The 23,808-nt window shown below is 51.1% G+C and overlaps 1 protein-coding gene across 1 annotated transcript in view; it reads right to left on the minus strand.

Annotated features, from left to right (window-relative positions):
* ALK (ALK receptor tyrosine kinase) overlaps positions 1-23,808 on the minus strand; it is a 752,669-nt gene that overhangs the window by 15,267 nt on the left and 713,594 nt on the right. Inside the window, exons 14-24 of the mRNA XM_055400465.2 lie at positions 23,305-23,436; positions 22,402-22,546; positions 19,668-19,850; positions 18,360-18,458; positions 17,729-17,881; positions 15,908-16,012; positions 13,747-13,933; positions 13,051-13,141; positions 12,858-12,922; positions 11,297-11,426; positions 3,865-3,962 (exon numbers count right to left, since the gene is read on the minus strand). Coding sequence (XP_055256440.2) covers positions 3,865-3,962; positions 11,297-11,426; positions 12,858-12,922; positions 13,051-13,141; positions 13,747-13,933; positions 15,908-16,012; positions 17,729-17,881; positions 18,360-18,458; positions 19,668-19,850; positions 22,402-22,546; positions 23,305-23,436 — 1,388 coding nt within the window. The remainder of the gene's footprint in view (positions 1-3,864; positions 3,963-11,296; positions 11,427-12,857; positions 12,923-13,050; positions 13,142-13,746; positions 13,934-15,907; positions 16,013-17,728; positions 17,882-18,359; positions 18,459-19,667; positions 19,851-22,401; positions 22,547-23,304; positions 23,437-23,808) is intronic.

A 23,808-nucleotide genomic window follows, 5' to 3' on the forward strand; every position in this document is an offset into this window, starting at 1 on the left:
TTCCCTTTTCTCCTCTGTATTTCCTTTACTACATTAGACTTCAGTATGAAAGAAATAGCTAAGCAATTCTAGGTCTTGGAACCAACAGGGAAATGGAAAAGGATTAGGGGAGATGATTGAAAATGTTTAATGGGATAATAATAATGAAAATAACTATAATAGGAACCAGAAAATTGATTGTCCTTTTACTACGTACTTAAGCACTGTTCTAACTGCTTCATATCTAATTCTCACCATAGCCCTGTAAGACACAAGGTGCTAGTATTCTCCTTATTTTATCAAAAAACTTAAGATAATAGAGAGACATAGAAATGTATTTGGCCTTTGGCTATTGTTCTGTACAGATTGCTGGTTGGTTTCTGCTGGTTGTTTGATGGAATGTTCTGGAACAGCATGGTTCCCATGAGATTCAAGTAGGTCAAGGCTTTCCCCAAATATTTAGTTTTATATTTTAATACACCGTCATGGTTTTTACATCCGTGATTTTATCTAAAGCCTTTGTTAAGCTGTATGCATCATAGGTATGATGCATACATAGACTCACTTCTTTCCTGTTATAAAGTTATCTTAGTCGTTACGTTCCAGTTGTTAGGGCCTATTCTTCCATAGCATGCGTGTAAGGCTGGATCAGAAGCTTTCCAAGACTCATCAGCTTCTACTCATTGACCGCTAACCCATTCTTGAGTTGCACGTGGGGATTAAGGGTGCAGCCAGACGAAGTTTGGAATGTTGTTGTTGTTTAGTCACTAAGTCGTGTCTGACTCTCTGCAGCCATGTGGACTGAAGCACACCAGGCTTCCCTGTCCCTTCACTATCTCCCGGAGTTTGCTCAAACTCATGGAATGGGTTTCTAATAATATTAAAGTCCTGGACAGAAAAAAATAGTACTTCTTGGGGGGAATGGGTGGTGTTTTTATACTTTCAATTGGTTTCATGATCATTGGCTGAGAAAGAAGGAACATGGAAAATAAACAGCTGGATAGTATTTTTACAAAAAAGATCTGGATGGGGGATCATGGCTTAGGATAGCAGAACAATTGGTCAGGGTGGGAGATGGGTGTTATTAATGCCACTGCCCTAATCCAGAAGGTTTAAGTTGAATTTTGAGGAGCAATGGTGCATAAAATGCCCTAAGAAAACCATAAAAGCATAACATATATGACATCAAAAAGAAGAAAATATAGTAGGATATATAGCCATTGCTTCTCAAGAGAAATATAGTGAAGTCAACCAAGAACAATATTTATGGCTCTGGAAAGGTCTTTCTGTTGATGTGCATGGAATGGTTGCTTAAAAAATTGATCTTGAATTTAATGGCAAGAAAGTAAATGTAATATCATAGAACACACTAAGAATTGGTAGAATGACACATATTTCTTGAAATGGCAATAAACCATGTCCAAAGGAAACAGATCTAATAGAAAAATGGGAGTGTGTGGATCTGCGAGGGAGTCTGCTCTGAATTCAGGAGGTGTGTGTGAATGGGAGTCTGAATCTTAAGGCAGATGGTGAAGGAGAGAGAATTAAGGTAAACTTATTGGGGGAGGGTGCCATCAGCCTTGAGCCAGTTAGAAGATATAAAAAGATGCTTTCCTAAAACCAATTACCCCAGAAGACAGCTTTGATTGAGATGGACAATTTCTGCTAATCGTCACCTTTTGCTTATAAAGCAGATCATCGAACATACTGTTGATTCAATCTTTGACAATTTCATTTCTCGAAAAAGATAAAAGAAGCAACAAAATATTACTCTGGGATCTTATTGTGACCTTCAGCAACTATTTACAGTTATGGAAGCAATAGGAATCTTGAGTGAATTTTTGATCCTTGTTATCTTATTTTCAGTAATAACAGGGCACTGGATATAGTCAAAATGCATCATCCCTTAGGAAAGCAGATTTCAAAACGTCAGAGGAAAAGTAGACACAATCCCTCAGTCAGAGAATCTGGACACTTGGTGATTAACGTGGGGGTGGAGATGAAAAGGCAGAGACGACCTCGGGGAGAAGTGAAGGGAGAGAACTGAAGTCACTAAGGTGATGGGTCACATTGCTTTCAGATGGGCTCAGACTTAGAGGAGGTAGACATGAGATGGAGAGACATTTATTGTTTCCAGGTACACCAATCTGAGAAACCATAGTGGAAAAGAATATGAGAAAGAATGCACACTTTGCCGTACAGCAGTAACACAACATTGTAATTCTACTATACTTCAAAGAAAAAAAAAAGATGGAAAGATGGCTCTAGCCAAGGACTTAGTCTAAAAAGAGCACAACCCTGTCATGTCTGAGCAACAATAAAACCCAGAGCTGAGATTTATGGAAAGTTCTGGACACAATAAAAAGGGCAAGAACAACAGTGGCAGGGCTGACCTGCGATGCAAAGCAGAGAGTGTGGCTTTGGATGAGAACAGAAAGAACTGGTGCTCGGCTTCTCTCTTGCTTCTGTTATTTCTATCAAGCACAATGATCTGCAAACTGGATAGGCTGAGACTCAAGAGGAAGATCTGAGGGCCAAAATGATGAAGCAACGAAGGATGAGCCAGTGTGAGCTTCTGGCCTTGATTTCAGAATGATTTCAGTAAACAAGGCCAGTGTATTTCTTGATCTTTAACATCCCCTTTATTAGGGAAGAAAACATAGCTTGTTATCTACCTCTATGCTCTTCTATTTCTAAACTCTTACAGCGTCTCTCATTCTCTACGTGATATTTACATATTCTAATGATTAGCAACATGTCTTATACTCTTTGATGGGTTCATGAATGTTTATTAGTTCACCAGGTTATTATTTACTAAATGAGAAACAAATCATTAGGAAGAGCTTTGCAAAGACTGTAACAATCTGTTTGACTTTTCAAGTTTCAGAACCAAGCTGTGTGTTGAGAAAGCCATGGATAGCCACGTGGAAAGAAATATGTGTCATCTCTCATGTCTATAGCATTACACATGGACTTGATGTACCAGTGCAGACACCATTTAAATACAAGGGTCATACAGAGTAGAAGAAATGAAGTACAGAGGTAAAGAAAATAATTCTCATTCTTCATTTCTGAGTATTTTAGAAAAATATAATTTATCCAATAAACATTTATTGTGTGCCACTATATGCTGGGGATATGAAGATGAATAAAATAGGGTTGTTGCCTTTGATTTATCCATAGCCAGAGATCCGAAAGTACAAACTCCTTAAACTTCCCTTAAGGAGCCCAATTTTTTAGATAATGTGGCACGCTTGGTCACTCAGATGTGCCTGACTATTTGTGATCCATGGACTGTAGCCCTCCAGGCTCCTCTGTCCGGGGGGATTCTTCAGGCAAGAATACTGGAGTGGGTTGTCATTTTCTTCTTCAGGGGATCTTCCCAACCCAGGGATTGAACCCTGTATGCTTTGACAGGCAGATTCTTTACCACTGAGCCGTTTAGGAAGCTCAGTCTTCTAGAAACGGAAACATTAACATGACCTAGGACTTGACACAGGCGGGGGTCCCTGCAGGAGGTCAGGCAGAGCTCATCTGGGTCTCCAGCGCTGATATAGATGTTTTATGATCCCACTTTGCTTCCCTGGTGGCTCAGTTGGTAAAGAATCCACCTGTAATGTGGGAGGCCTGGGTTTGATCCCTTGGTCGGGAAGATCCCCTGAAGGAGGCTATGACAACCCACACCAGTATTGTTGCCTGGAGAAGCCCCATGGACAGAGGAACCTGGTGGGCTACAGTCCATGGGGTTACAAAGAGTCAGACATGACTGAGTGACTAAACACAGCACAGCACATGATCCCACTTTACATATGGGCCAAACAAAGCCCTGGGGACACGTAGGGAGCCTCTGGAAGGTAAGGGCAGAGCAAGGTCACTTAGACTCACCGGTGGATGAAGTGATTCTCCTCTAGATACTGACAGCCGCAGGCGATGTCCCGAGCCACGTGCAGGAGATCCAGCATGACCAGGGAGGAGGGCTGGTTCTGTGGGAGACAGTAGTGACCGGCTGGTGAGGAGCTCTCAGGGGAGAGCAGGTCTGAAACACTAGGCTCCCGTGCTTACCAGGAGGTCAAAGGCAGGCTGGTGGCCCTGGAGTCTTGGCCCTGGCTGCACATTCGCGATCACCGGTAGATTTATACAAATGCACATGCCTGGGCCTCAGCCCAGAACAATGACTCCATCTCTGTGCGGGTGCAGCGTTTACAGAGTCACAGCTGCCAGGTGAGTGGGGCCGGAACCCACACCACAGACGTCCTGCCCCTTTGTGTTTTTTTCTACCCACTCTTCCACCACTATCTTCAGTCCATGGGGTCGCTACTAGTCAGACAAGACTGAGCGACTTCACTTTTCACTTTCACACACTGGAGAAGGAAATGGCACCCACTCCAGTGTTCTTGCCTGGAGAATCCCAGGGATGGCAGAGCCTGGTGGGCTGCCATCTATGGGGTCACACAGAGTCGGACACGACTGTAGCGACTTAGCAGCAGCAGTGTTGCTTTTAAATGCTCTATTTAAATGCTTAAAACTATTTTTTAAAATTAACTTTCTTCAAGAAGACCTAGATCTGAAGTGGACTGAAAAAGCGAACCTTCCAGAAAATACTGGGCAGCTGAAGAGCTATCTCTGGCTTTCCTGCATGAAGTCCCTTTTGTGCAAAAGTTGCTGCCCACCCCTCCCCGACCCTCCCAGGATGCAGCCTGGCTGTCCTTCCCCCGGTCTGCTGGGGCGGCCAGAAGTCTTTTCTGAGGGCTGCGCCCTTCTTGGTGTCTTCTAAATTCCTAACCCCTCAAGTCCGCAACAGCATGTCCTCAGGCAGTGTCACGTGTACTGTGCTGCTCTGGGCTTGTTCTACCACGTCCCCAAGGAAATTTCGAGGCTCCCGAGGCAGGGCCTTTGGCATCCACTTCCATGGTCTCCAGTACAACGCTTAGCTCACTGCCGAGGTTTAGTGAACAAGGGGGTTTGTTGGTTGATTACAGTCGAACTAGGGTTTTCCAGATCAGGGCCTCCCTGGGACTCTTTGGAGCAATAGTGTGGGTCTGGGGGAGGTGGCGAGGAGTTCGTCTGGGGCCTGCTTCAGTTCCAGGGGAGACGACTCAGGGAGGGGAACATTTGCTTCCCATGGACCATCAGGCAGTCCCTTACCTGCAAGAGGGCAAGTCCCAGGACCTTTGATGCAACGTCCTATGTGGTCAGTAGGCAAGCAGGGTTGCCTCCATATTGATGATGAGAGGGCTGAGAGCTCAGAGAGGCTCAGTGACTCACACCAGGTCACATAGCTAGTAGGGTGGAGCTGAGACTGCCCTGAGCTGGGCTTTGAGGGTTTGGACTTGGGGAGGCAGGATTCTAGGGGTTAAAATTGAGTTTCCTAGCAGAGCATGTCCGAGAAGGGCTGGAGTTCCCATGGACTCAGTGCCCCGTACCCACTTGAGCACAGAGGCAGCGCGCAGAGTACATTTCAGTGCTCAGTTGAGCTGAGCTGGGCTTTATCCTACTGGGTCCCTTACTGGCTGTGTGGCCTGGAGCTGACGGCACTCCCTCTGTCCAAGCCACCGTGTCCTCGTGTGTGAAAGTGACGTGACACTCTCAGCCTCCCTGGTTGTTCTGAGGACTCAACAGCCAGAGGCACAGAGTGAGCGCTTCACAGAGGGCTCTGCATTCATGGAGGGGGTTACTCCGTGGAGGGCGCTGTTGGGGACTTGAGAAGTGGCTCATGTGTTTGGCTTCTCCCAGGACCTTGTTAGGGTTGGAAGTACTGGGCACTGGGAGAGAGAGAGTCCCCATTTCCTGGGGACAAGAAAAGTAATATATTTTTGAGAGAAATATTCATCCATCTTGGTATAGTATTAGGACTATCTTTTCTCTTTGCAGGAAAATTCTTTCTGTTCCTGCCAAAGCGGACCATTCCTAGCGCTCCCGGAGTCTCTTTGTGTCTTAGCCCCCATCACTCAGGACGCAAGGACCATTGATGTCTCAAATGCTCCTTAAGTCTGCTGCACTGCAGGGGCTAAATCTTCTCAGGCATTAACCCAGGGGCCGCGTTTATCGGGGCTCCCTGTCTGCGGCTGCTCAGAGCAAATTAACTGCGCTGATAATCAGTCTTCACAGAAGCAGATTGTCTGTAACCCAAGGGGTTACATGCATGTGTGTGTGTGTGTGTGTGTGTGTGTGTGTGTGTGTGTGTGTGGTGGGGGTCTGTGGATGCTGTGACAAAACCGATATTGAAAATGAACAGTGCAGAGCATAGCCAGTGTGCTCAGTGCCATCTGTATCCAGCCTGGGCAAAGAAGGAGTTGGAACCAGGGCTGTTTTCCCTTGATTTGCTACTGAATGTGGCACTTCCTTTGGCAACTTCAGGCAGTTTTTATCCTGTCCAATACTCAGAGAGGATTTTGTCCCGTACCTCCCAAAGCAGGCTGTGGGATGGAATTCAATCAAATAGGCATGGGAATTCCTGGGTTAAATAGGCTTCTTCATCAGAAGAATTATCAGAGTCTTTGCTACACACTAGTGTGTATTAAGAATCAATCAGAGGGGAATCTGTGTGGCTCTGAAACTGGCTTGACCATGGAATTCTTTCAAGCATGCCTGTGAGTGTGTACCACTTAGGGTTCTGACATTCCCATCAGGATACTGTTTTGACCAGTAGCTTACTTTTACAGGGGCAAAAACAGGCCCACTGAAGTGAAATTATTTCTTTGATCACAGTTTCTTAGGCGCTATTTCCAAAGGTTAGTGTATATACTAATAAAAGAATAATATTGATAATAATAATAATACTTCCTTAAGTAGCTCCTGCATTTAGAGAGGAAGGATCACAGGACATGGGGAGGAACTGTTTCACCAAGTGAAAAACAGAATAAGGATACATTTTAAAATTGATGGCTATGAGAGTAAGAGGGAAAGATGAAAGGAAGAAGCAAAGAATGAAGACGGGGACACAAGATATTAAAAGTGGCAAAAATCCATTTTGAAAAGTGATGAGAATGGTGCTGGGCCTCAGATTCCTGGCTCCCGACATGGTCAACTAAATGCACTCAACAAATTTTGGAAGCAATGTTCAGTTCAGTTCAGTTCAGTTCAGTCACTCAGTCGTGTCCGACTCTCTGCTACCCCATGAATCACAGCATGCCAGGCCTCCCTGTCCATCACCAACTCCCAGAGTTCACTCAAACTCATGTCCACAGAGTCAGCGATGCCATCCAGCCATCTCATTTTTGGTCGTCCCCTTCTCCTCCCACCCCCAACCTTTCCCAGCATCAGAGTCTTTCCCAGTGAGTCAACTCGTCGCATGAGGTGGCCAAAGTATTGCAGTTTCAGCTTTAGCATCAGTCCTTCCAATGAACACCTAGGATTGATCTCCTTTAGAATGGACTGGTTGGATCTCCTTGCAGTCCAAGGGACTCTCAAGAGTCTTCTCCAGCACCACAGTTCAAAAGCATCAATTCTTCGGCGATCAGCTTTCTTCACAGTCCAACTCTCACATCCATACATGACCACGGGAAAAACCATAGCCTTGACTAGACGGACCTTGGTTGGCAAAGTAATGTCTCTGCTTTTTAATATACTATCAAGGTTGGTCATAACTTTCCTTCCAAGGAGTAAGCGTCTTTTAATTTCATGGCTGCAGTCAGCATCTGCAGTGATTTTGGAGCCCAAACAAATAAAGTCTGACACTGTTTCCACTGTTTTTCCATCCATTTCCCATGAAGTGATGGGACCATATGCCATGATCTTCGTTTTCTGAATGTTGAGCTTCAAGCCAACCTTTTCACTCTCACTTTCATCAAGAGGCTCTTCAGTTCTTTGCTTTCTGCCATAAGGATGGTGTTATCTGCATATCTGAGGTTATTGATATTTCTCCCGGCAATCTTGATTCCAGCTTGTGCTTCTTCCAGCCCAGCGTTCCTCATGATGTACTCTGCATATAAGTTAAATAAGCAAGGTGACAATATACAACCTTGACGTACTCCTTTTCCTATTTGGAACCAGTCTGTTGTTCCATGTACAGTTCTGACTGTTGCTTCCTGACCTGCATACAGGTTTCTCAAGAGGCAGGTCAGGTGGTCTGGTATTCCCATCTCTTTCAGAATGTTCCACAGTATATTGTGATCCACACAGTCAAAGGCTTTGGCATAGAGACAATGTTAGTATTTAGCAAAATTGAAACCAAAGATGAAAACCTAAGCATTAGTTGCGATCAGAGGTTCTCATCTCTATGCTGTCCTTTCTGGCGTCCAAGGAGCCGCCTTGCATATGGAGCATCTTCTCCAGAGCCATTACCTACCAGATTACCATTCTCCAAACAGGTGTAGACACTATAGTGGGCAATGACCGCCCCCTTCAATAGAGAGATTACTGACTCCTTGATGGCCTTTGTCATTATTGATTGAATCAACTGATACTAAAAGATAGCTACTAGCCTATATCTGGCATATATTAAATCCTCAATAAAATTTTGTTCAATAAAGAGGGGGTGTGCAAAATTATATTGACATTAAAAGGGTCCTTCCTTCTTGAGGTGGTGGGGTCCTGGGACCGAACGATGCTTCCCTCTGTACCCATGAATTTCATTTCCGTGACAGACATAGTTAGCCCTGGCACTCATTCTGTCCTATGAGTCTGTGTATCTATCATTACTTCATATCCATGCATTATCTGAAGCCAGAGCCTCTTAGACCATCTCTGAGGTCCTTCCATCCTGGTGTCTATGGAGCTGCTGAACCCCGGGGATGGCAGGAAGTGAGCACAGAGTGTACGTCTGATTCTGAGCACCCAGCTGGGAGCCTGCACACAGAAGGTTAAGCCTGGAGAGATGCAGGGGCTTCAAACAAATGAACCAGGTAGACCTCAGGCCTTTGAATTCAGTGAGTTCTAGCCTGGAGGCACAGCTCTGCCCAGCCCCTCCTCAGTGTGTGTATGTCTCCAGCCCCGATGTCCATCAGCCAGTCCCTCCCTCCTTCATCAGGATTTACTGATATTAGCTACCTCGGTCCACTATAAATCATGGTCCTTTCTCACAGCCAACCTGGTCCTCACTCACTAAGTTGGAGTTTGTGGTTCTGAGAATCCACGTGGGACACCCAGCAACCTCCCACTCCCCTGCTCCCACCCCTTCTGGAAGTTGCTGCTACAAACACGTTTGCATGGGGTCACTCTGGAGGGCTGTCATCTGACATTTCAAATCACCCATCATGGGGATAAGTACCTCAAGAAGGACCAGCTCATCTGAAGTGAGTGGGGATGCAAAGGAGTAAGGAGGATACCTGGACTGCCACCAAGACCCGGGAGCATTGTTGGCCAGGAGAGTAACACAAAGAAGATCAGGGTCAAGGGTTAAAGGGGGGATCCTGACCCTTAGAAGCATCTCTCTCCCAAGTAGAGTTGACCTTCCCCTGGCTGTGGGCATCCCTGGGGTGGTACCTGCAGCCAGAGGTTGGAAGCCGGCAGCAGGCTCCCGCTGTGAGCCTCCTTGAGGTGGCACTTGGGCTGGGAGGTGGTGGGAGATGTCAGTGATCTGTCTTCCTCACTGGTGCTTTGTTCTTTGAGACAACATCCAAATCATCATCAAGAGAGATATCTTTGCCTGCGAGAGAGGGAAGTACCCCTCCCCCAAGGTTCTTGGCCTTGCCAAGTGATGGGTTCTCAGATTCCCTTTACGAGGAAGTCACAATACTCTCCTGTCCTCAAGCCTCAGGAGTGTCCAATGGGAAACCCAGAGCTGGACCTCCTCCCAGAGTGATGGCACATGTTCCCTGTTGGACATCTGCTGGAAGTACTGCTGAGATGCTCAGGGCATGAGGCTGAAGGCTCTGCTCTGCTGGGTAGGGGTGGGGAAGCTGAGGCTGGTGCCCAGACCCTGGTGGAGATGCCTGCGTAGCTGGTGACGTTTGCTCTCAACCACCTGCCCTCACCTTGGCCCTCAGGGCTTCCCCACGGGGACTATAGGGGTCAATAAATAGCACAGCAGGCTGGAGTGAGCAGGGACTGAGGAGCCATAAGGCCTGAGTTCTAGTCCCAGCTCTTCCACTTCCTGTGTGACCTCGGCAAGTCACACAACCTCTTTGAGCCCGTTTTCCCGTCTCCAAAATGAGATCTGTACCGTCTACTTCATAGGGTGGTTTTGAGAAACGTGAAAACTCTGGGGAGGAGGAGGATGGGACTGGAGACGAGGGTTATGAGGTAGGGTTAGTCATTCTCCCCTTCCGCAGGCCCCTTCCTCCTGCCAGGGGTGCTGAGGCGCACACGCTCATCCTCTCAAGAAGTTAGATTGGATTCCTCTTAGATGGTCAGCCAGAGGCTTGCAGGAATGGTGTGGATGCTCTTAAGAGCCTGAGTGAAGGTGGGAATTGGAGCAGGTGTGACCTTCCGAGGTTTCCGCCATCACTTTGGGTCCATGTGAGAAGGGTGTTCAGTTCTGGTCTTGCTTTGGCCGCGTGGCTGTTGGCCTTTCTCTGCTTTCCTGGAGGTGGGGAGGGTACAAGTCTTCCCTGTGGTCCTCACAGTTCAGCAGCAACTTCAAGATGGCAGGTCCTAACTCACTGGGGAGGGTACAAGTCTTCCCTGTAGTCCTCACAATTCAGTGGGAACTTCAAGATGGTAGGTCCTAACTCAGGGGGTCTGCTCTGCTCCAGTTCCCTGGGCCCAGGACCTCTTGAAGACCCTGGCAGTGACGGGAGTGGACAGCTGGCCTCTGGGCTTGCCCAGTGTGCTGTGTGTTATAAATCAGCTCTGTCTGAGATGTTCCAGCCTGACCCTCAGAGTTCACATCGCAGATGCTCAGGTTAGAGGGGGTTGGCTGCCCTAAACCAGGCTGTCTAATAATCAGCTGGGGGGAAGTGTGTGTGGGCCCACCTAGATTTCTTCACTCCCCCGAACTCTAGCCCTTTGACCATAACATGTATGCAGCACCTTCCTAAATACCTCCGCCCTTCATTTTGATCGTAAAACTACAAGGTCAGGAAGTCCCCATCTGAGACATAAGGACACTGGGGTTCACAAGGGGTGGAGCATGCCCCAAGTCAGATGGTTGAGTGAGCGACACAGCTGGCATGAGAGTCCCCCGCTGTGCTTGTCCCTAGTTTGGTTTTCCACAATCAGCGGGTCATAAAAATAGATACTGGCTAGAGGAGACATTGCTCAAGGCTTGGGCAAGCTCCCTCGGACCAGGCTCAGCGGTTGGATACCATCTGTCCCCGCTCTCCTGCCTGTTCCCCAGATCAGAGCCCAGGGGCTGACCCTGGCGGCCCACCCTGGCTCCTTCCGCCCCCTGCTCTGTCCCTCGGCACCCCCACTGGGAAAGGCGTTTCTCACTCACCGGACGAGGGCGCGTCTCCCGGAGGAAGGACTTGAGGTCTCCTCCCGCCATGAGCTCAAGCAGGATAAATCGGGGCAGGGCTTGCAGACTCACGCCAATACAGCGCACGATGTTCTGGTGGTTGAATTTGCTGCAGAGCGGAGAGGAGTAACTGAATTTAACTGAGCTGAGTCTGCGAAAATCTTAAGTGGGCAAAGCTAGGTACAGAGTTATGTTTTCAGCCACATTATGTAAAAGCTTTCTGTAAGTGTGGGTCCCAGGCTGGGCCTAAGCAGAGGAGAATCTGGTTGCTGAGCAGCTGGAAGAACCAGAGGGCAGGCCTGGTGGGGGCTCAACATGCATGGAGTGTACTTGCTTGGAGTCGGGGCTGGGGAGCAGGGGAGAGGGCTGCGTATAGGCCCCGAGGGAGAAGGCCGGGGTGGAGGTGGGCAGGGAGATGACAGTGTCCAGGAGGCTGGCGCCAGGACTGCTGGCCAGGATTCACATTTTGGGGGTTGGATTCTAGGAGGAGGGCCTCAAGTGGAAACTGGAGGGCCTGCTTCCCTGAGGGCCTGCCTGAGACCTGCCTGCTGGCTGCGTGCGGAAGAGAATAAGGAAGAGGGCCGCTGGATCCCACCATGGACTCTTTGCGGGGGCTCTGAGCTTCGGGTTTTCTTGTCAACGTGATCCTATGAGGACACGTGAGCCAGTGGGGCCAGGGAGCTCCGTGTGGGCACGCTTGGGCGGAGCTGATGGACTGGGTGACCGTGCACCCAAATACAGTGCTGCCTAGTTACTGCAGAGCAGGGAGACGGAGTGACTCGGGTCTCCTTCCATCTGCTCTTCTACTTTCCAGGTTTTATTCAATGATCACTATTACATGGGCAACCAGGAAATACGTCATTTAAGCAGGAGCTGAGCCTGCCACGCGTCCTCCAACGGACCCAGCACATCACACATGCTGCTCTGGCCTCATTCCCTCGGCCGCTTCCGCCAAGGCTGCCCCAGCCTGTCAGGATGTTTGAGGCTCCCTGGTACACTGGGAGGCCACGAGCCTGGCCAGCTCTCAAGGGCGAACCTCTGCTGTCAGAGCCTTGGACACTGTGACTCCCAGTGCTGGGCCTCAGATCCACCAGCTGAAAGGTCGGGCCAGCTGGGTGCACCAGGGTGGGCACCTTCCATCATGTGGGGGCCCATTTCCTTTACTTGAGAGTTGGGAGCTGGGGTGGGTGAAGGACCTGGTGGAAGAGTTACCTGGAGGAAGATTGTATTTTCTACTATCAACAACCAGCACGCTCTGTTTCTTAAGAAGAGGGGGGAAAGAACCAGTGGGTGACACAGGGGTGCTGGTTGAAGGCCAAGTGACATTGACTGGGGCTACAAGATTCTTTTCCCAAGAAAACCAGATGGGGGCTGGTCCACTCTGGTAAGATGTGCTAAGAACTTCGGGGGGGTTCTCTAGTTAGAGAGGAGGGGTGTCCTGCAGGGCAACCCTGTTTCCCTCGGAGATGTGCCTGTTAGAAATGTCTTGTGTCCCTCACAGGCTTGGGGTGGTAGTGTGGGCATCCCTCTGGGCTGTTACCTGATGATCAGGGCTTCCATGAGGAAATCCAGTTCGTCCTGTTCAGAGCACACCTCCGGCAGCGTCTGGGCACAGAAGGGAGGGTGGGACGGAGGAGGAGGCTGTGAGCCACAGAGGTCAGAGGCTGTCGGCAGAGGGCCATGCTTACAGAGACCCCGGCCAAGGTCAGGCCCACGAGGGAGCCCCCTCTTACCTTGACAGCCACTTGCAGGGGGCTGGGGTCGTTGGGCATTCCAGACACCTGACCTTCATACACCTCCCCAAATGCGCCGTGGCCCAGCCCCCTGTGCAGAGGAGAAGGTGTGATGAGGCGGGGGCACACTTAGTGGCCACTTGCAGGAGGCAGGGAGCCACGTGTACCCTCAGGAGTAAGGCCCTCAGTGTGGCTTTGCTCCGCAATCCCAGCCTCTATCGCTCTAAGGGCAAGAAAAGCTCCAAGCCAGGCTTCATGACGTTGGCTGATATTCCTTCTGTGAACACTTACTGAGTCTCTAATATCTGCCGGGGTCCTAGAGGTGACTAAGACATGGATCTGGTGGGAGAGGACAGATGGCTGACAGACACCTCCTGGAGAGTGCTCAGTGAATGACAGACGTGTGCAAAGGGTTCTCTGGGAGCTGGCGGGGGGGCGAACAATGCTTGGGAAGGGGCATTGGGTGGTTCTAATGAAATAATTAAATTTAATTATTTAAATAATTAGACCCCCAAATGGCCCTGGACATTAAATCTTCTCCCCCACTCCCCGGGAGGGCTGGGGGTGCCATGAGGGGTGGCTCTGCTGGTCTCTTGTTGTCGGAGGAATCTGTGGTCCAGGGATGACATCCGGCTGCCTAGAACTCTCGCTTCTCTGCCTCCCCCACCTCCCACTGCCCCAGGGGACAGCACTCACCGGATGAGGGTGATGTTTTTCCGTGGCACCTCCTTCAGGTCACTGATGGAGGAGGTCTTGCCAGCAAAACAGTAGTTGGGATTGTAGTCGGTCATGATGGTGGAGGTGCGGAGCTTGCTCAGCTTGTACTCCGGGCTCTGCAACTCCATCTGCATGGCTTGCAGCTCCTGGTGCTTCCGGCGGTACACTGCAGACAGATGGCGGTCCATGCAAGGTGGCCTGGGCCAGGCCACCTCTCCAGGAAGCCTTCCTGAATCTCTAGCTCCTCCGCTGGGGTCTAAATCTTTTTCCATCACTCTTAGTCATACTAACAAAATGACTATAGATGTGAAAGTATACCTTTCATTGAAAGATGAAAGCAAATGTAAAGCTTAAAATCATATGAATGAAAAGATTTATTGTATCATGCAGGGGCAGAGGCACATTAGTTTGCGTCTTCTGAGAAGCAGACCCAGGACAGGATTAGAAGTGCAAGGATTTCATTTGGGGAAATGCCTATGAGAGATGATCCAGGGGGAATCCAGGAAGGCTGGGAAGCCACTAGACTGTGTTGACTCCATGTGAAGGCCAGGGTGAGGGAGGGCTGAGCACAGACCCTAGATGGCCATTCCGTCTAAAAAGGCTCCAGCAAGGCTGTTGGGAAGGTCTGGAGTCATGGTGGGCCCTCAGAGGAGTCCCAAGTCCCAGGAGGGGGCTTGCCTTAGTAGCTGTCTCTGTCCAGGTGCTGCACGAGGCAAACATGGCAACAGATTTGAGAGTACAGCCTGGGCTCTTGGTCACCCATGTTTCCTACAGATGAAGAACCACCAAACCACCTAGCTGGAGACAACTGCAGAGGAGAAGGTCTCTAAACTGGCTCTAAGCTGGTGCCTGAGGACCTGAGTTCTAATTCCGCCTTTGTTACTTACAAGCTGTGACACTGACAAGTGACATGTGACCTCTTTGGATCTCAGTCTCTTTCTCTGTAAGCAGGGACAGTTTAACGCCCACCCTGTCCCCTAAACCTCCACTTCCCATCCCCTGGGATTGTGATAATGAATTCACCAAAACAGAATAGTTTCAGAGGGAATTCCCTGGATGTCCAGTGTTTGGGACTCAGTGGTCTCACTGCTGGGCCTGAGTTCAATCTCTGGTCGGGGAACTTAGATCCCACAGGCCGAATAATGCGGTCAAAATAAATGGTTTTGGAAAGTTCTAAAGAGCTTCCCAATAAAAGTGACCACTATCACTGTTACTACTATATGTGAAAACATTCTGTATATAAGGCAGACTCCATGGGAGGTGATTCACAGGGTGGATTCTGCTTTTAAAGCTTGGCCCCACCACTTACAGGCCAGGGCAAGTGAGTCAACTTCTGTGTGCTCAGTTCCTCCTCTCTGAAACATGCCAGCTGTGATCACAGGATTCTTTGAGGGTTTAGTGAACTAAAATGTGTGACTCGCTCAGCGTGTGGTGAGTGTGCAACAAGGTACCTCTTGTTGTCCTGCTCTTTGCATGATGGCATCATGGGAATCACAAAGGTCCACTGAGAACAGGGAATCCCTGTCCACCCCCAGACTCCCCCGGCCCCATGGGGCTGGCCTCAGAGTGCTGCCTGGAGCCTTTTGCTTTCCTTTCCTTCTGCCTCCCCTCAAGTCTCTGCCCACCTTCCCCAGGCATTTCCAGCAGAGAGAGCCTGGCTGGGCTCTCTGTGATGTGCAGATCAGTGCCCCTTGGCTCACAGGCCTAATGGGAAACACTGAGAAACCAGCTCTGCATTCTCTGTGGAGTAGGGAAGGGTGGGCTGGAGGTGTGAATCAGACTAGAAGAGTCCGCTCAAGCCCATGTCTGATAAGAGCTGAACTGAGGTCTGGAGGAGGCTGGGGAGTGGGGGCGGTGGTAAGCTTTAGCCATGGTGTTCTTCTCTGAAGAAAACCCCTCATTAAGCAGCCAGCAGGCTCTACAGGGGGCTGAGGTTCAGAATCAGGGCTCCTAGGAGCCAGGAATGTGCTGGAGAAAGAATGAGAGGGGCTTCTGCTTTGGCCTGGCTTGGGCTGCCCTCATTACCACCGCCCAGAATGACCCTTCAGCCTGAGATGGCACAGCCTGAGATGCCACTCTATTCTGCCAGATCTTCCTTCCCTGCCCTGCTCTGGAAGTGCTGAGGCTCTGGGATACTCACCTATCATGATGCCGGAGAAAGCCAGGACGAGGGCAGCCACCAGGGCAGAGGTCACGACGGACAGAATCAGCGAGAGTGGCAGGTGGGGCTCCGGGGTGGGCGACACTGGAAGACAGTCCCCATGGGGCACGTATGACCACATTGACTCTTCTCTGAGCTGCCCCCGTGTCAGAAAGACCCTTCCCAGCCCCGGACCCACAGACTGCCAGCCTTCTCAGAGGATGAGGGCGTGAAGCAGTATCATCCTGGTTTTACAACTGTTAACAGCTTTTGTGGAGAGGCACTGTGTAACAGGGATAAATATCACAGTCTTGACACTGATCTGAAACATCAACTGCGCACGACAGGATGAGGATGGAAAGTAAGCTAATAGGGGCTGTAGAAGCGATTCAGGTGCCTTGTGGGTATGCATGCGAAGGCGCTTCAGTCATGTAGGACTTTGTGCGACCCTTTGGACTGTAGCCCAGCAGGCTCCTCTGTCCACGGAATTCTCCAGGCAAGAATTCTGGAGTGGGTTGCCACACCCTCCTCCAGGAGATCTTCCTGACCCAGGAATCGAACCCACATCTCTATGTCTCCTGCACTGGCAGGTGCGTTCTTTACCACTAGCATCACCTGGGAAGCCCCTCAGGTGCCTTAGTGAGTGAGTGAAGTCCCTCAGTCGTGCCGACTCTTTGCGACCCTATGGACTGGAGCCTACTAGGCTCCTCCATCCATGGGATTCTCCAAGAATACTGTATTGTGTTGCCATTTCCTTCTCCAGGGGATCTTCCCAATCCAGGGATTGAACCTGGGTCTCCCACATTGCAGGCACACGCTTTACCCTCTGAGCCACCAGGGAAGCCATCAGGTGCCTTAGGGGACTACAAACTCAGTATGACCCAAAGATAGAGTGTGCCTGTCAGTTAGACTCTGGAGGCTGAACTGATGCTCTATCCACGAGAGCACTGGGCCCAGCACGTGGGAGGGAGAGCTGGGTGCATGATGGTCCTGACCACACCAGGCACTGTGCCTGGTCCTGGACACGGCATTTCAAAAGGGACGTGGACAGTTGCAACAGGATGGGGAAGAGACATAGACTCGAGTCCCATAGACTCGATGGAATAAGTTCAGTTCAGTTCAGTTCAGTCGCTCAGTCGCGTCCGACTCTCCGCGACCCCATGAATCACAGCTCGCCAGGCCTCCCTGTCCATCACCAACTCCCGGAGTTCACTCAAACTCATGTCCACAGAGTCGGTGATGCCATCCAGCCATCTCACTCTCGGTCGTCCCCTTCTCCTCCCGCCCCCAACCTTTCCCAGCATCAGAGTCTTTTCCAGTGAGTCAACTCGTCGCGTAAGGTGGAAAAGACTCTGATGCTGGGATGGAATAAATAGGCTCTTTAATCTGGAGGAGACTTGAGGAGGAGGAAGGCAACATGCTCTTCAGATGCCGTGTTCAAAGGGCCACTACAAGCAGGGAGCTAAGGGATGGAAGTTGGGAGGAGAATGGGTCTGGCTCTATAAATCCCCAACAGGAGACCCTGTGTCTTAGGAGTACTGAGGTCCTTGGTGCTGGGGTGTCTGGTGGAGATGAGCTGGCCCCTTGGTGGGGACGTGGGGGTCGCATCCTGGGCTACTGGTGGGACCAGGTGACTTATGACTCCTTCCCAAGCCATGACCCACCTTTCGCACACAGGTCCCTTTGCCTGTCATCCGAGTACCCGTGCTGGGGGCAGACAGCAGTGTCAGGAAGTTTACAAAGCTGCATTTGAGGTGTCCCAGAACCATGGAAACTAGCTGTGGCTCAAGCTCTGTGCCCACCCACCGCCCAGCCCCTTACCAATGCAGGAGACGCCGTCCTCGGCCAGCACAGTCCCATGATCGCAGAAGCAGATGACTTTGTGGCTCTCGGGGTCCATGTGGCACTCGTCCACCTCGCAGTGGCTGCAGTTTAGGTAATGCTTAATGTTGACTTCCCCGTGGCCCTCCATCACTGGTGACAAGGAGGGAGGGTCAGCCTCGGGCAGAGGCCACCCTGGACCCCACCCCTGGGCTCTGCACTTCATCTTCAGCTGCGGGTCCCTGTTCCTACGTCCTATTGCCACTGGAAACACCACCTGTGCAGGAGAGTCCCTGATGCATCTGGTGAGTGAAACTCAGAGGACCTGCAGGCAGGCGGGAGGGTCCACACAAAGGACCCTTAGGTTGGCTGCCACAGGCACAGGGCCCATCACTGTTGCATTTACCTAGGGCTGGCCTGCCTGGAGTCAGTCTTCTTTTGTGAACGTATCAGATCACGCATCCTGATTTCCAGAAAACTTGGCGAGGCAACCACTAGGAAGACTTGCCTGCAAGGGACCCACGATCACACCTGTGTGTCCTGGACTCACGGAGTAGCCCTGGGGTTTCAGCTGGGAGGCAGGGAGCACTGGCCCAGGGAAGCAGGCTCTGCTACTTGGCAGAGGGGGTACCTTTTAAAGCCGGGGTGTACAGGATGCCCAGCGGATTGATGAAGGAAACCCCGTCCTCCCCGTCCATCTCGGGGTCATTGTTTGAGGCTGCGTTGCCACCTGTGGCAAACCAGAGGAGTTTAACACAGAGAGGTGGGTGCCTAAGACTGGATATATGTGCGCATCAGCGGGGAGAGCGGCGGGGTCAGGGAGGGGCCTCGAGGGCGGGGCAGTGGGAGGGAAGGGAGCTCATGGCACACAGAATGCAGCTGGGGCTTGGTTCAGTAGCTCCTGGGTGCGTGGGCCACTGTCTCCTTCAGGGCCACGGTCACATCTGCTGCTCTGCTGGGCTCTCCCAGAAAGCAGTCCATGTAATCAAGAGTCAGAAGAGTTCTAGTCTCCCCAGGCTGGGAGGGACCCTTGGCTCCTCTTCCAGGACTGCCTGGGGGGGTGGCGCTCCTGTCCCATCCGGTGAGGATTGGGGCAGGGGCATGGGCCCCTGTGCCTTTAGGCTCCTGTCCCTCCTTTCAGCGGGGCTTGGGTTATCTTTGGGCTCCCCGCCTTGGGCTCCTCCCACCCACCCAGGGCTTGGAAAAGAAGAGCATCCAGTTAACACAAGCATCTTACACACAGCCTTAAAGCAAAACACAGACAGCACATCACAGCACGTGCATGCATCGTGTCCTAATCTGGGGGGGCACTGGAGCCATCATATCCCAGCCTCTCAGCTTCTGAAGGCTCTTCTGCTCTAATCCGAAGCTCAGAGGAGAGCCAGGGCCAGGGGTCAGCTGTGTGCTGAAGGGCTGGGCTGGGATTGCCCATGGCTGCTCTCAGGAGTAGCCCCCATCATCATGGGGAATGGTGCCCCTTCTGGAAGCTGGTGGGCTGGGGTAGGGAAGGGAGAGTAGGGAGTCCCTGAGGCCAGAAGCTGCAAACCAGGCCCTTGGGGAGCTGGCTTGGCAAGGACTCTGGCCAGGCCATTCAAAGGGAGGAGTCTTGCCTCCAGGGTTCTCATGCATCCTTGGCGGTGGCTCAGAGAGGAGTCTGGGAAGCCAAGGCCCCTTTATCATCAGCTTTGGGGGAGATCAAGAGTCACTGGGATCTTGATGCTGTCCTGCCGAAACCTCGAAGCAGGATGCTGGCTCGGGAGCCAGCACCCTACCTCTGGCTCCTTTGGCGGGCTGGGAGGAAGGCGTGCATGGTCACATCACAGTCCACACGTGGGGCAGGCCAGGGGCGGGCAGGTGAGGGCTGGGGAGAGGACAGGGAAGGGAGGTGCCTAGGACTAAGAGGGAAGGGAGTGACACCTTGAACACGAATCATCTTTACCTATATATCCTCCGCCTCCTCCACCGGAGGAGCACCCCCCTCCACCCCCTCCGAAACCCCCTCTTGTCTCCCACCCCCACTTCTTCATGGCCTGGGGGCAGGAATGTCCTCCGGTGGCACCTTCCAGCAAAGATTTTCCAGACCAGAGCAAGGAAGTGTTATCACTCCAGCCACCTCCACCACCTGTAGGCAGAGACAGAGAAATGCCTAAGTGAGGATTCCGGCTGGATCGGGCAGCTGTTGGGTCTGGCAAAGAACGCAGGACTCGGTGTCTTCCAGGGGTGCTTGTCCCTATCCAGCGCCCAGGGGGTTTGTCTTCAGTGGGGCCTTCAGAGTCCATGGCTAGAAAACCAGGCGTCTGCCCTTTGCTGGAGGGAGACCCGCTCCAGCCACAGCTGTGCATGTCTAGATGGAAGTGGGCTGTGTACCCCTGCTTCCTGTCAGGCCTCTGGCTCAAAACCCCAAACTGTGCTCATTAAGCGACGGGGGTAGTAGGGGGGACAGGTGGCATGACCACTAAATCTGTTCCTCTGCCTTCCCTTTGGGCCTGCCAACTCCTGAAGCTCCTGGCTTTCATGTCGTTAACTACTTCTCATCCCATCAAGAGCAAGGACCAAAGGTCAAAACCCTACCTTGGTCACAGCAGTGAAATTCCTAGCAGCAATCCTGGATTAGGCACCAGATAGCCCAAAGGGCTATAACTGTTTACTAGGCAAGAGCCTCCTGGTCTGAGCCTTGGTTTCCTCACCTGTAACTTGGAGATAACGAGACTCGCCTTATGGGGTGGACGTTAGGATCAAAGGAGAAAGGTAGTGTGTGAAATGTTGTATAAAGCGCCAAGTGGAGGGATCGCTGGGCATCTGTGAGACACACACACAGGCAGACGGCCTCACACCCCGAAGTCCAGGCAGGGTCTTGCCAGCTGGCGTCTAAGTTGCTGCTCTAAGGTCAGGAGCAAAGAGGGCTGGAGGCAGAGGGATGTTCTGTCTACAAGGGCAGCAACTGGAGCTGTGCTTCTCTACGCCTGGGCCTGCTCTGAACTCTTGCAAAGGGTCTGTACATAGCTAGCTTGATTGCAACTTTATCTTAAGGCCACAGGCAGACCGCAATACATCTCTCCCGAGGCCCTTGAAACTCCAGGATTCCCACTTTGTCTCCCCCTATTGTTTCATATGACATTTCATGAGGCAGTTTACTCCCAGAGACTCCAAAACCCTTTCTGCTCCAGCAGAAGGTGGGGGCTGGGAACCTAGAGAAATAGCAGTGCCTCTGTCTGCTGGGACCGTAAGGGTTAATCTGCCTGAACACGTCTCAGTTCTTTGGGAGAACTCCTGGCCAAGGTTCTTCTGGACCCAGAGGGGGCAGCAGAGGGACGCGTAGGTAGGGGAAGCTGCAGACAGGGCTCAGTCTGGTGCTAGCAAGGGGGAGACAGGTTTCAGGAATTGAGGTCAAGGTCATGAATAAGCTTGGGTATAGAACAGGGATAACCAGAGCCCTGGGCAAGTCATGGGGACCATCTGCCTGATCTGGAAGGGGCAGGACTTCAAGAATCTGGCCTCCCTCTGCCAGCTGGAGAGTGGGTGTGGGCCTGTCAAGGCTGTTGTCTATGTCACATGGTGGAGGGAAGGCCCCCTCAGCTTCATTAGCTGGAAGTGGGCTCTGGTGGCTACATGGGGCCATGAACTTAATAAATAAATTAGGATGAGGTGGGCCTGAAACCAAGTCTGCCCCCCTTCCCCTGCCCCCAGCACCCTACCCTTGCATCCTGCACATCCCTGCCTTCAAGAAAATGTGTGGAAAAGAAAACAATGGGCGTAAAAGTAAAAACACATCAACAACAACGTTTTAAAAAATGGATTAAGTATGAAACTGTTTGGTCATCCTGAGGGAAAGAAACCCCCATAACTTTCAATAAACTTCTTGACACTTCTGTAAAATGAAAATAATATGTCTGGAAAACCCTACAGGACTGTTTTGAAACGAACATGCATAATAGATGGGGAAATGTTTCGTAATTTATTAAATGCTGACCGACGTAAGGGGCGCTGTAAACATCACCAGGGTAATTCCTTGTGGACACAATGACTGGTTCTGCTTCCTCTTTCTCTAGCCACCTCTCAGTTGAAGAGAAAGTTTGAGTATTTATTTTAATTAAGCTCAAATCTCTAAATGCCTTCAAAAATCCTCCCTCGGTCTGAGTGTGAAGAAAAGAAAACACAAAGATGAATGGTTGACTTCAGAGGCATCAAGGAATTCATCTCCTTCAGAGTCTGTCCCCATCTCTGTGTGACTGGCTCTCACTAAGGAGGCAGACAGCCCTTACCATGACAGAGATTTTCTTTCCATGTGAGCTGGCAGCCCAGGGCCTGGAAGTACAAACAAACCACAGGGACCTGGGAGGCCGACCCCGCTCAGATTTCTTCCATCTGCTCATATCTAGTTGCATTTGATAAATCCCAGGGAGGGTTGGGCTGGCAGTCAGAATGCTGCCTCCTGCCTCGTTTTCTCAATGACCTTCTGCAAGTCCAAACCCCATACCAGCCAGGTGGCCTCTGGATCCCCAAGGTGTGACCTGTCTTTCCTCTTTTGATCCCAGTACCAATATCCAGAGCTCCCAGCATCTCAAGGGCCTGTGACTAAGATGCTCACAGGTGTATGATGGCGCCCAGCCAAGGTGAAGCTCACACAATCCTCGGGGACCATTCTGGGAGAGGCTGGGCTTACAGAGATTTACCTGCAGCTCCAGAATTGCCGTTCAGCCCTAGGACTGAGGAGTTATTCTCCAGTCTCTCTGGGTGGAACGTGTCTGTCTTGGCCCCATAGGCCCTGCCACCACCGCCGGCTGCAATGATCAGAGGCACCGGCACGCCATCCTTCATCTGCCAGGGGAGAGACATTCAGAGATTGAGAAGCCGAGCAGGGCTCCCACCCTGGAGACCCCCGAGCTATTTAAATGCTTAAACATGTCTGCTGGGCAGTGGGTGACATCTTGGTGGTTGGAGGGCTCCCATCTCATGTTACAAGAGCCCATGAGCTCTTCTGTCCCCTTCAACCCCCAGCTCCTATACCAGTCCGAGTTCGTAAATGAAGCAAAAGCATCAGGAGATATAAATGTCTATGGACACTGGGAGGCGAGGATTAGTCTTTGGGGTTGTTTGTACCGCCCCTTTCCTGAAGCGCCTCTCGAGCCTAAGGGATCTGGGAGCTGGGGCTCAGGGCAGGTCTCTCTTCTCTTCTTCCTCTGCACATAGGGCTCTCTGCTTTGACCCCACAGCTTCAAGATTAAGCCCTCAGCACCGCTGGCCCTGCAGGAGGACCCAACAGGAAATCTTTGTCTATCTTCGATGATATCAGAAAAGTCCACCTGAGGACCCAAAAGGGCACAGTGGAACCCTCTGGGGCTCTGAAGCAGCATGGTGAAGGCCTGCCTAGTGAAACCGGGCTGGGACATCAGCATGAGAAGGGCCTGCCCTTTCCTGGACAGACAGGGAACCTTATATCCCTATGGGTCTCCGCTTCCTCAACTTTAAATGGAGCTAAGAGCACCCGAGGTGCTTGGTTCCTAGGTCCGTCCTGAGGATTCAAAGCCAGGGCGCAGAGAAAGCACCTGCCCTGGGGAGCAGCGCACAGACCTCACCTTAAACACGTAGGTGGCGCCTCCCCCTCCTCCGCCCCCTCCTGCCCACTCGTGCACGCTTTTGTTCACGCGGATTTCTTCTTCTATCACGTTGTTTTCTCCAATGCAGACTTTCTGGATTAATCGGTTTGTCTGGAGAAACAAAAACACCTCAGGTTTGTGCCCAGGGTCCTCTGCCTCCCAGCAGACAGAACTTCTATGCTAAAAGATACGGTCTGATCATCTCTCAGATAGCTTATGATCAAGTTGAGGAGACAAAAAATACACATGGCTAACTGTCACTCTGGGAAATATTGGAGAAGGACCACAGGGACCTCTTAGACAGAAAACGCATGGGAAGTTGAGGAGGGACAGCGAAGGAGTTGCTGGACTGCTGAGCATGGAGGACTGCCTGGGGGAGGTGGCATACAGTTGGGCCTTGCAGGATGTGGAGCTTTTTAAACACTGAGAATGGGGGAAAGTTATGACATTGCAGGGGAGGAGATCAGCAGGAACTCACAGGGA

The sequence above is a fragment of the Moschus berezovskii genome, chromosome 11, assembly GCF_049115385.1.
Source record: "Moschus berezovskii isolate FMDL1 chromosome 11, NW_MosBer_1.0, whole genome shotgun sequence".
Taxonomy (NCBI): domain Eukaryota; kingdom Metazoa; phylum Chordata; class Mammalia; order Artiodactyla; family Moschidae; genus Moschus; species Moschus berezovskii.